General features: G+C 34.5%; 1 protein-coding gene across 1 annotated transcript; it reads left to right on the top strand.

Annotated features, from left to right (window-relative positions):
• Positions 1-370: 370 nt before the first annotated feature.
• LOC142631776 (uncharacterized) lies at positions 371-12709 on the top strand. Its single transcript, XM_075806089.1, has 14 exons — positions 371-827; positions 3149-3223; positions 3313-3420; positions 4089-4121; positions 4223-4312; positions 5889-6011; positions 6815-6958; positions 7770-8189; positions 8612-8743; positions 9441-9659; positions 9767-10039; positions 10677-10814; positions 11476-11778; positions 12276-12709. Exons 1-14 carry the CDS (start codon positions 639-641, stop codon positions 12495-12497), a joined length of 2469 nt encoding a protein of 822 aa, XP_075662204.1. The 5' UTR covers positions 371-638; the 3' UTR covers positions 12498-12709.
• The last annotated feature ends 581 nt before the right edge of the window (positions 12710-13290 follow it).

Here is a 13290-nt window from a genome sequence, read left to right on the forward strand (position 1 = left end):
AAAAAAAAAAAGAATTTTTTTCAATAGTTCAAGAATAAAAAAAAATATATCATTTTTAAAATTTAAGAATAGAATGTCGAATATTTTTAATATCTTACAAAAATGAATTTTTTTTAAAGTTTAATGATAAAAAACTTACAATAAAGTTTAGAGGTTAAAATATTATTTTAATAAAGAAATTATTAAAATACTAGTACTAAGGAAAGTACAGGTAGCTTTGCAATAATACGGACAACAAAACCGTCCCTTAACACAAAAATGACAAATACTTCCAGACTCTAAAAAATATAAAGTTAAATCTTTTCTGAGTTTATCGCTGACTTTAGACCTTTCCTTTTCCTTTGTTTCTTGTTTTGTATAAATAACGTACTTTTTCCAATGTCTCTGGCTCTCTCTCCCTCAGCTTATTTCACCTTTTCCTTTCTGGGGCCTTTGGCTTCTTTAACTGATGAAAACAAAATATCTTATTCCACCATTATCCCGGAAATATCTTAACATTTCTGACTTTTTTGAAAGGGAGTTCTTGTTTTACATGGGAATATTTTTTTGACATGACCATGGAGGCATGGATAACTATTATTTGTTGTATGTAAGGATATAGAGAAGCCAGAAACTGGTTCAGCTGGGTGCTTTCTCAAATGGGTAGGTGGAAAAAGAGAGCTTTAAGTTATGATATGGTTGTGGAGTACGTGCACCGTATCATAGAAGAGACGCCTCTAATTCCGTTCTTGATTCCTCTAATATTGATTGCTTGGGCTATTGAGAGATGGGTTTTCTCTTTTACCAATTGGGTTCCACTCATTGTTGCTGTCTGGGCAACTATGCAGGTAATTTCTTTATAGTTCTCCTTTTGTTTTCATGATTCTTTCTATGAAAAAAAAAAAAAGAAATTAAAAAGATTGTTACTTTATTTTTTTTGGGTGTTGTTTTGGTTTAAGTGAAATTGACTGACTTTATTGTTATGTTGCTCTTTTTAAAAGCTCTTTTAGTTATGATTGTGTTCAGTAATTATTGCATACTAATTAATTATGAGGAAATGAAATTGTCTGGTCTGTGTTGTTTACTTTGAACAGTTTTTTTTGGGGGGGGGGGGGGGGGTGGTTGAATTTAGAGCTTTACAAGTATACAGTGATGTTTCTTTTCCTCCTCAACAGTGGTGATTGGTGAATTTGGCCTTTTATTTCATTGCTAATCTATGTGGCTTTTTTTAATATAAATTTATTGCTCTGTGTTGCACTTTTCCCCAGAATTCTGCTACATTAAACTTTTGCATATCTCTACAAGTCTTCTAAATTTTTTTTAATGGTGTGTGTGTGTTTGTGTGTGTCTTTATGTAAATATATAATATCTAGTTCTGCTGCTATTCCTGACTGAGTTCTTGTTGAGTTTATTATTAGCTTTATATATTTCTTTATTCAGGCTAAAGCTTGCCTTGCACAGCAGGTTATCCCACATCTTTTTGACAGTATAAGTATTGTACTTGAATATGTAATTTCTTCCTTATGAAATCTGAATTGCATCTTCCAAACCATTCCTTTGCCATTGATTAATTATTACATAAAAACAATTGAAATTATACCCAAAATTGAAATAGAAATTATTGTTTATTTAATTTTTTATTAGTTTATGCAAATTCAATAGGCAACTTTGATGGAGAGAAGATATGCTTTGACAGATGTTACTTATATAAAAAAAGGAAGAAAAAAAAAGGATATCCTTTAGTATGCTCAGATAGAAAAAATGATGGGAGTTTACACCAAGCAACAACTTATATATGTGTATGTGTGTGTGCATGTGTGTGTGTGTGTGTGTGGAAAGCTATTCTGGTATGCATTCTTGCAGAAGTTTATCCAATAAATAGATTTCCTATGAAAAAATAAATGCAGTAAGTGGGAGCACTCTTTGAACCAATTTTTGGTGGTGGATAATCATGTATTGATATTTCTCCTTTTATTATTTTCTTTGTTTCTTTTCATTATTTGTGCTGCATTGATGGTTGAATAAAAAATTGAGTTACAAAGACAAGATCTTCTCTTTTTTTGGATAAGTAAGAAAAATTTTATCAAACAAGGCTACTTCTTGCAAGCCGCATGAAGTAACAAAAAAATATATATATATAGAAAAACAGAAGAAAAAAAAAACAGACTATGTACAAATAAGAAGAGAATCTAAGTACTGTCCTTTGTCACACCCACACACACACATATATCTGCACACGCACATTTGTGGCAAACCCATTTCTGGCATGTAGTTGAAATAGCTTTTACATTGTTGTGTTCATTGTGGAATGGAGCATTATTGCACCCAATAAGATCCTATGTTTCCTTTGTAGTAGCGCTGAGTTTCAATTAGTTTTAGTGTCATCTAATCTCACCCATTATAAAAATGAGGAAATCCAGAAATGTTTACTCATATAACATAGAAACAAGTTGATAGGTTTTTTATATTTCTTTTTCCTTTTAATTGTTGTGTGCCATTATGTCACCCTTTCTTTCTCCTTTAAAATAATCATCATGTAAACTGCCAATGGTGTTGCATTCCTCCCCCATATATAGGGGGTGAGGATAAAGTCATGAATCCAATCCCATACCAGTGTATGAGTTCTGTTTACCTATCCAAAAGAAAAAGGGGGGGAAATAATCCAGGGAACTAAGTTGTTGTTACAAACTTGAGCATGCTATCTTTATACAAGAGATATCTTTGAGCACAAACTAAGGAACTCATTTGCTGTAGCATTTGAAACATCAGTGCAGGACCAAAATATAGCTGTACTTTTGCCAACTTAAAACATTTTTTTATATAAATTTTTGGCCAAGCTATTTATGTTGGGGTTTGAAGTTAGGAGTATAATTTTGTTTTCGGCTTGTCTGCCATAATAGAAATCCATTATATTATAGTTTTAATTTTTCACATACTGTACCTGTCACATTCTTCAAATTATTTGTGATTTTTTCCCCACTTCTTTTGATTCAATAAAGTCTAGTTCTATAATAGGCTTCTGCTTAACGGAATTATGCATTAATTTTAATCAGTTCAAAAGGCCTCTATACTTTGTCATTGTTTCACACATAATGTGCTTTAGGTTTTTTGGTTAATGAGTTTTGAAATCATACATGGTGATAACATGATGTCACTTTCATGTGTGCAGTATGGGACTTATCAACAACGAATACTTGTCGAAGACTTGAATGAAAAATGGAAGCGAGTCATACAGAACACCTCAGTAACTTCACATTTGCTTCTTTTTGGTTATGTGAACATTGAGTCTTTGAGATTTATGAAGTCGATTTTTATCCATTTGCATTTTTGTAGGCAATAACACCGTTGGAGCACTGTGAATGGTTGAATAGGCTGTTGATGGAAGTATGGCCTAACTTCATTAACCCAAAGCTCTCATTAAGGTTCTCATCCATTGTTGAGGTGAGATCCTGTACTTCATTATACTTGAGATTCACTTTTGTTCACTCAACACAGAAATTATGCAACTCCTCTGCTCGATGTTTCATTGCTTGCTAGTATTTGCATGTTTTTATGGTTTAATAAATTCATCTACACCATGTTAATTAATTCTGTTAGCATGCTTCTCAAACTTATACTGATTAAATAGTTGTACTAGCATGTTCATAAATTGATTCCTTTCTGAAAAATTTTGGTGTAAGTTTGATCTGATGACAAATACAGTGTAATTAATAGTTTCTACAGTAGATCTATTATTTAGATCATGACAAGATCAAAATTTTTCCCCCTAGATCAACTTAGAATTAATCCATGACCCTCCTATTAGTGGGATTACAATGTTTTATAAATTTTATTGAAAAGAAATGTCCAGAAATGGATATTAGAGTAGTTGATTCCGTGTTGCCATTCCATTATTGACAACTTGACAGGAGTACTGATATTCTCTTTTCCTCCATTGTCATAAAGTCCTTGGAATTGATATGCTGCAACCTAATGCTGGAAGAAATTGTGTTCATACTTGTTACCAATATTATAAGTGCTTCAGTAGAATATCTCCCCTTAGTTTGGCGTACATACATACATTACATTTTATAATGATAAACTTAATTAGAAAATCTACTCTTTTGCAGAAACGGTTAAAGCACCGAAAATCAAGGCTTATTGTAAGTGGTCTACTTTTTCTTTTAAATTCATTCATTAACCGTATCTTTAGACTGATGTTAACCGAATGCTACTTCTATACTGAAGAAAAGTTATCATGTAGGAAAAAATTGACTTGCTTGAATTTTCACTGGGTTCAAGCCCACCAAGCCTGGGTCTTCAAGGGACTAGCTGGTTAACTTTGGGTGATCAGGTTTGGTTTCTGATTTTTAGTTCTGAAATTTTATGTGTATCCCATTCTCTTGACAAGGTTCACTTTTTTTTTTGGGGGGGGGGGGCAGGTGCGGGGGTGTGTGTTGAATTTTAGATATTATATCAAGAACAAGCCTTTTTCAAAATCCGATATAAAAGCTTAGAAAGGAGGTTTTTACAGATAGGAAGATTTCTTTTATCGTTTCTCTACTGTTTATATGTTAGTCAACCTGATTGAAATCCTTTTTCAGGTTTTATTGTTTGAGGTAGAATCCTTTTTCAGTTTTTTTTTTTTTTTTTTTTTTTTTTTTAATGTCTTGTTCCGGTTAACGTTCTATCAGGTGCTTTGGTCATGCTGGTTACTTCTTGCTTGTTGCTTTTATTGTTAAAGGCAAGTCTGAGTTGCCTTAATTTTATAAGCTGGTAGTGATCAGCTTCTGTGTTTGCTATAAACAAGGAATTGGCCATTATGTCATTCTTTTAAAATTCAGCACTTCCATGTTGGCTTAGCTATATAATGGATGTTAAAATGATTGAAGAATTGGCCTAATTAGTTATCAGATACTGACCTAGGCCTTGTGTGTGTGTTTTCTTTATTTTATTTTATTTTCTTGAAATTTTACATACATTAATGTAAGTACATTTGTGTTTCCTCAAATGCAGAGGGAGATCCAAGGAAAATTTAAACTCTCTAGTAAGCAATTTTTAAGTATTGATTTAAGTCCATCACTGGTTCCAAGTGGAATTTCTACCATATAGCCTTTGTTATCTCTGAAATAACAACCTCTTAATAATTTCTACCAAATAAAGCATCAGGTACTGCTGATGCCTCCAAGTAATATCTGTGTTCTTCAATTTCATACCAGTAATGTATATAAATACTTGTTTCAATGGCTTTTTAAGATGTGCAATTAGCCTTTTGACTTGCCATGTATTGGTCAAGTCACTAACTATGGTTCTCTGCAACCAGTTTTATCTAAAAACTTCTTTAAATTTTCTGTGTCTGAGCGTGTGTGTGTTGAATGAGAAGAAGAGTACAAAATAACAAACCTTGAAAGCATTGAAAATGGTCGAGGGATCAAGTTGTAACGAAAATATAAAAGAATGTGCTCTACTGAAATTTTAGATACAATTCACTTTGCACTTGTCAAGGTAAACATCGACCTTTGTTTTTGTCTGGGGTGTAAAACTGTCATCTTGGCATGTAAAAGTTAAAATTGTCTATTATGTTAGTGGGTGATTTTTTTTAGTAAATATCAAAAACAGAAGCACAGCTGCAAGCCTGCTACTCTATCATGCCTAGACAGATAAGAAATGTTTGATTCAGTGGCCTGAAAGAAATCATGACACTAATTATGTATAGACTCTGGCCTTGGTGTCTGACATGACTGTAACAGCATAAGTATCAGATTGCCTGGTTAAGTAATTTACGTAATAATACTTCAAAATTTCAGTATATTCTTGCAGTCACCTATTGTGGTTTATTGTTTTGATTGCTGGTTTGTCTTCTTGAGTCAAGCAGTGAAATTTTGTTGCTAAATTCTTGGAATCTTCATGAAGCATCTTTATGTTGACAGCGAATCATGCGATTGGGTTTTGACTGGGACACAACCGATATGAGCATTTTGTTGCATGCTAAGCTGGCCAAGCCAATGGGGACTGCACGGATTATTATAAATAACCTTCATATCAAGGGTGATGTATGTACAGTATTTCTCTCTCTCTCTCTCTCTCTCACACACACACACACACACAGCTTGAAAGGATAGTACAAATCATATATTACAAAAGTAAAAGAAACTGGATGGTCATTTTGATTTATTAGTTTGTGAGAATGTGAATCTTGGAGGTTCAAGGATTGTGTTGGAGGAGCCAATGAGCTCTAGATCAAATGGAATCTCCTTTCCATGTAAGAGCAAGGTGGATGGTAAGGTCATGGGTTCAAGATCCACTAAGAACTTGTGTAACCAAAAAATAGATATCTTGTTGGAGGTAACCTTTTACGCATTGACCACGATGTGTGAGGTGCCCATGAAGGGAATAATCAAGTTAATGCTAGTCAGCTTTTGAAGTTGTAGATTTTTTTTTTTTTGGCTGAATTTTTGAAGTTGTAGATGTTTAGGCTGTCCCTTATAAATAAAATTGGACGGATTTTTTCTCTTCATTTTATTTCACATTTTGAGTTTTTACCTGATGTAGCATGCATTCAGATTCTTGTATTTAAAGTTAGAGTTGATTCCATCTTACATGATATCCTTGGCAGATGTTGAATGGCTATAGCATTGATGTGTCTTAGTTAGAGTTTTTGTGTCTTTTTTATGTTAATTTGGTCCTTTTTGCTCTCATAAAGAATGGTTTGCCCTGATTTGATGACTGCTTAGATTTTTGTGTCTCTGAAATTTCAATGTTCTGCAGTTTCTAAAGGCACTGATTGCTGTGTATTTCTGAAAAAGCAGTTTCAGTGTTTCTAATTGTTATTCATTCAGTGGATTACATTTTACAGCTTCTCTTGATGCCTGTTCTGGAGGGGAAGGGAATTTTGTATTCATTTGTGTCAACCCCTGAAGTGAGAATTGGAGTAGCCTTTGGAAGTGGTGGAAGCCAATCGCTACCAGCCACAGCATTGCCTGGTGTTTCTTCTTGGCTGGTGGGTTTCTAAAGTGACCATATTCAATCACATAAAGAATTAATTTAGACTGGATTTCTTTATGTGAGCTGGCTTCAGTTGATCTTGATCTGGTATCTTCCTTATTAGTTTATTGAGTTGTTTTGATGCAGCTTCTGCAGCATTGATAGTAGAAAAGTGCATTTCAAATCACAGCATTTCTATTTTCCATAAATGGTTCTGGAAAGATCCAGTTATATAATGTTTGTATCACAACTACTGAAATTTTTCTAAAATTAAATTGGGAAATTGCTATTCAGGAGAATGCTGATAAATTAGAATTGGCCCGAACATAGAAGCAGATAGAAAATGGTGAAATTAATCATTTCATGATTATTCTAACACTCACCCTCATGTGGTCCCAAAGTCCTCTCCATTAGGTGCAACCCAAAATGGGAGGTAAATTGGAGACATGGTTTGAACCCAACAACACCTACGACTTGTCCCAAAAGTATAGGTTGATAAGAAATGATGATTTTTATTATTTAACCATTATTCTAATAAATGCTTACTACATTTGATGAAACCCAATTTTCTGGAAACTAAGCTGGTTATACAACAGATAGTAATCCGATGTAATGCTTTAATATTATTACCATATCTCCTTTCACGTCAATATGGTATATACTCACCTGAATTTGGTGAAGTGCTTTTTGTTTTCGATGTTTCTTCCGGTGTAATAAACAATAGCATCTGAGTGATACTAAAGCAAATTTTAGATGGCCAATATGATGACTCTGGCTATACTCTTAGGAAAATATAATAGCTTAATCTGATAATATGTTCTTTGCAGGTTAAAACTTTCACTGACACCCTGGCTAAGACGATGGTTGAACCTCGCCGCCGTTGTTACTCTTTGCCAGCTGTAGACCTAAGGAAAAAGGCTGTTGGTGGTAGCATTTATGTGACAGTCATTTCAGCAAGTAAACTTTCTCGGACTAGCTTGAGAGGGAACTCATTGAGAAGGCAGCAAAATTCTTCTACAAATGGCACTTTAGAAGAGCTCCGTATTGATAAAGATCTGCAGACATTTGTGGAAGTTGAACTTGAAGAGTTAACTAGGAGGACAGATGTGAGATTAGGCTCAAGTCCCACATGGAATTCATCATTCAATATGGTTTTACATGAAGAGACAGGAACTATTCGATTCCATCTTTATGAGTCTACCCCGAATAGTGTGAAGTATGACTATCTAGCAAGTTGCGAAATTAAGGTACTAGCATTCTTGATGCCAGTGTCTCAGATTATAAAGCCATGGTCCATCACTATTTGATGTATAATTAGTTGGTTTCTGCACCTTAAATGTACAGTGACATGCTTGAGACACTAGTCAAAAATCAAGTGTGAATTGTGCCATAATGATATTATGTTAAAATACATTTCCTTATATTGCTAAGTAGCCTGACTTAAATAAATGGCTAGGTCTGAATCATAACATATCATGACCAATTATGCAATTATCACATTTTCAATTGAGCACACAATAATTTATTCATGTTGCTAACAAACGTGTTATCAACTGATAGTCCGAAAATTGTCCATCCATTACCCTTGTTTGCTCTCAGAATATGTACTATGCATATCAATTACTCATTAAAATGTTAGCAAAGTTGAATTCTTGTATCCTATGAGCAGATGAAGTATGTCGCAGATGATTCCACAACATTTTGGGCAATAGGACCCGACTCTGGTGTAATAGCCAAGCATGCGTTTGGTGGAACAGAAGTTGAAATGGTTATTCCATTTGAGGGGGCTCAGTCAGGGGAGGTAAACATTATAAATCTCATGACAAGTCATATCTCTTCCCTATATTTATAACTTTTGTGTCCCATGATTTTTTCTTCTTCTTCCTTCTTTCCACATCAGCGTTTTTACTTATAAAATATAAAATTAGTCTCCCATGTTCCAACAACTTGATGAACTTTGTCATCTCAGATTGATATTGACTACAGCAAGATATATCGTCATATGTTACATGAATCAATAGCAGTCTAACGTACTTGTGATTACTCTAGATCTAATAGAGCTTTTAGTTGACCCAGGCATGAGCATAAACTGCTTAGCCTGTCATGGGGGAATGCCCTTGGATTACCTAGCAACTGGTTATGATGGGTGGAGTCAATTGCCTTACCGGCTAGAGGAGAGTGAAAGGCAGGGGAGGGGAGGGGGGGGGGGGGTGGCTTTTAGTTGAAATGTTATTATATTTTGGACCAGTTGTAACTTGTATACGCTTGTCCTGTAAAAATATTTCATGTTTTCGACCAACTATTGGACCAAAAAATAGTTCACCTAAACCTTGAACAGCGAATAGGGTTTCTTTGCCATATTAAACTGGTATATGTCTCTTTTTCTTTTTCTTTTTTGGATGATAATTAATTGTTTTAGTTTTCTCACTACAATATGCTTCTTTGAAATATAAGTTCTTGTTTTTATTTTTTTCCCCTCGTTCAAATTAATTTTACAGTTGACAGTGAGACTTGTCTTAAAAGAATGGCAATTCTCGGATGGTTCACACAGCTTGAACAACTATCATCTTAGCTTGCGCCAATCAATCAATGGGACATCAACTGTTCTGGCAAGAACTGGAAGGAAGATCAATATAACTGTTGTGGAAGGAAAAGATCTTGTTGCAAGAGAAAAATCTGGAAAGTGTGATCCATATGTTAAATTGCAATACGGAAAGGTAGGTTTCTCTTTTCTTCATAGTCTCATGTTATATGAACCGAGGTCAAATATCCTGAACATTCTAGCGTTACTTCTGGTGTAACATATATGTGTGGACCTTTTCAGGCTCTCCAGAAAACTAAGTCTATGCATGCTTCAAATCCCATATGGAACCAGAAGCTTGAATTTGATGAGATAGGAGGCGATGAATATCTTAAAATAAAATGCTACAATGAAGACACCTTTAATGATGACCACATAGGTTGCGCACGAGTAAATTTGGAAGGACTGGTGGAGGGGTCAATACGGGATGTATGGGTTCCCCTTGAAAAAGTGAATTCAGGAGAGCTAAGGCTTCAAATAGAAGCAGTCAGAGTTGATGACTTCGACGGATCAAGGGTATGTTTTTATTAGAATGAAAAGAGATCATCCCAATCAATTAGATATGAAAATACAGAAAAGAAAACCTTAACAAGGACATGAAAAGTTTTGGGCTGATCCCAATTCTTTACAAAGGAGACAGTATGTGTACGAGCATGTAGCATGTTTGTCTGTGTGTGTATGGACATGATCTTGTGAATGTTCCTGAACCAGGTGTTGCAATTTTAGGCCTGGCCTGCTCAGCCTGCTCAATATAAAGATTAAAGGCTGACATTGAATTTTGGTTTGTCCTGAGTTAGCTTGGTCATTTAAAAAATAAAAAATAAAAAACTGTTATCTTAGTGGAGTGGTCTGTCCTGCAGAGTTCTGGCCTTGGTGAAATGACAAGTGCCCTCTGCCCAACCGATGTATTTTGGATTTGATTTGAGAATCTGCCTCTTAAAAATTGGGGGTGAGGATTGCTACCAACCTCCTTTCCCTAGACCCTGCAGAGGGGGAAGTTTTGTGCATTAAATACAACCTTTACTTGCTTAGCCTGCCAATTTTTTCAGCATAATGATGTCGTGCCTAATATGTACTTATTTAGATTAAAAGTGTCTACTCTGATACGCTTTTTTTTTTTTTTTTCTTCTTTTTCTTTGCTTGTAATTTTCAGGGTTCAACCATAGGTTCAGTTAGTGGCTGGATTGAACTCGTTCTCATTGAAGCAAAAGACCTTGTTGCAGCTGATCTCAGAGGGACAAGTGATCCCTATGTGAGGGCACAATATGGGAACTTGAAGAAAAGAACAAAGGTTTGAGACAATCACATTTTTATTGCAATTATGATACAGCTAGCTAATTTTCCAGTTCAGCTGTCATGATCAAGTTTCTGAAACATAATAAAAGAGTTCTCAATTTTGGAAAGAGTTTTTTTTTTTTTTTTGGAGATGGTTAGAAACACTTACATACTAAAGATGCTGCCCTTGATTTGGGGAGATACCATCTCGACCCAATGGTGCAGTGGCCTGGAAAGAGAGTTTTCTGCTTAAGATATATCCCTTTGACTTGTTCCTTACAAAATATTCCATTGATTTATTTCTTATAAAAGTCACAGTACATTCCTCTGTAGTTTGCTTGCATTTGAGCATCTAACCACAAGTATGAGTTCTCAACTGTTTCAATTGGTCACCCCTTCTTTACTTATTTTTTTCACCTGTCACACATGGAGCCATGTGAATAGTGGATTTAATAACACATTTTCAAGAAATCTCATTGCCAAAAAATTTCATGACTAAATGATGTTTGGCTTATATGCATGTCTTAATGAGGAAAAGCTGAATTGGTTATTGATTGTGTAATTTAATGTACATTGATGACCATCATTTATGAAAGAAGCATATAGCTGTGTGCGCTTGCAATTAATCTTTTGGTGAGATTGCACTATCTCAAATCCTTACTGCTGTGCCATTGCAGGTTATCTACAAAACTCTAAATCCCCAGTGGAATCAGACCTTAGAATTCCCTGATGATGGCAGCCCCTTAGTTTTGTATGTAAAAGACCACAATGCTTTACTACCCACATCAAGTATAGGTGATTGTGTTGTAGAATATCAGAGATTGCCTCCGAATCAGAGATCTGACAAGTGGATACCCCTGCAAGGGGTTAAAAGGGGAGAGATTCATATTCAAATTACGAGAAGAGTTCCCGAAATACAGAAGAAATCTAGTTTAGATTCTGAACCATCCTTAACTAGAGCACATCGTATTTCTGGCCAGGTGATATATATTTCTTTTCCTAGACCATATATATTTCGCTTTCTAGCAGGTATTGTGATCAGATGAGCTCAGATTCCCACTTGACTAAATGTCATTGACAACTTTTGGTTCAAAATCACAAATTAGTCTTCTCCCATGTGATTGCATTATCTAAACCAATCTGCTTCATTCAACCTTACTGAACTTGAGCCTGTATAATTCTGACTGATAACTCTTCATAGGGATTCAAGATTCATACTCCAACTTTATTGAATCAATCCCAACACAAAAAATTTCATTATCATGGTTGGATTTTCAATTTGTAACGCTATTTTCGTATTCTATTTCCTTGTTAGTCAAAACCACTATCTTAAGATAATTAATGATCATTTTGGTCTATTCATGCTGTATGTGTCTCAAGGTATAAAAACCCATTATCCTGAAACTATAAGTTTGAATGACTTAAATTTTAATGCTTTTATGTCTAACTTGTGTTTGTTAAAAATGAGTCTGATCAGATGAAGCAAACGTTGGTCAAGTTTCAATCTTTAATTGAGGATGGCAATCTTGAAGAACTCTCAGCAGCTTTGAGTGAGATAGAAAGCTTTGAGGATATGCAAGAAGAGTACATGATACAGCTTGAGACCGAGCAAATGCTTCTTATTAACAAGATTACAGAGCTTGGTCAGGAAGTTTTTAGCTCATCTCCTTCTTTGAGCAGAATGTCTTCTGACAATTGAACCTTTCCTTCAAGTTTTAGCCTTAATGATTATTTTTGCTCTTGATATAGTTTTTCTTACACAAGAACCATCTCAGATAGCCAAGTGTACATGGTTCTCCAACTCATAAGTCTTTAATGGTTCATGTCAGGCTGTGTATATTGAATATGGATGCGTGACTAATACTTAATATTGAATGAAAATATACCATTTACTCTTTCAGAATTTGAGAACTCAAGTGTCTTTAATTATGTTAGAAATTGCTCCAAAAAAAAAAATGAGGCTCTTTGTTCTTATGTATTGGTATTAGATGCTACTAAACATCAGTTGCAGACTACAATATTCTGTGCAATTGATTAGAAACTTCCTATATTTTCATTATGATTAATGAGTCACTAGCCTCCGTATACTCTATTTTGTTTGTTTGTTATTAAGAAAAAAAATAATGTTTTTAAGTTATTACAGAAAATGGTTGTAATTTTTTTTTTTTTTTCCCCTTCTTTTTCCAATCATTTATATGGCATTTTCGTAAGGAAGAGTCGGAGAAAGATAGTAGTCTCCATCTTATCTGTATCTACCCATTGAAGTGATTGAGTTGATTGAATATCTATTTGACTTGATTCAGAAATTGTTTTATGCCCAACATCATTCACATTACTCAACTCGATAATCTTAGCCCAATTGAATCAGTCTGGGAACAATTTATCTACCTTCTTTTTTTTTTCTTTTTTTTTTTTTTTTTGTACAAGATAGAATTTATACTCTAGCCTAATCTAAGTCTATATATGTATGAAGCTCCCTCTTGGAGACTTGA

This window comes from Castanea sativa, chromosome 4 (assembly GCF_040712315.1).
Source record: "Castanea sativa cultivar Marrone di Chiusa Pesio chromosome 4, ASM4071231v1".
Taxonomy (NCBI): domain Eukaryota; kingdom Viridiplantae; phylum Streptophyta; class Magnoliopsida; order Fagales; family Fagaceae; genus Castanea; species Castanea sativa.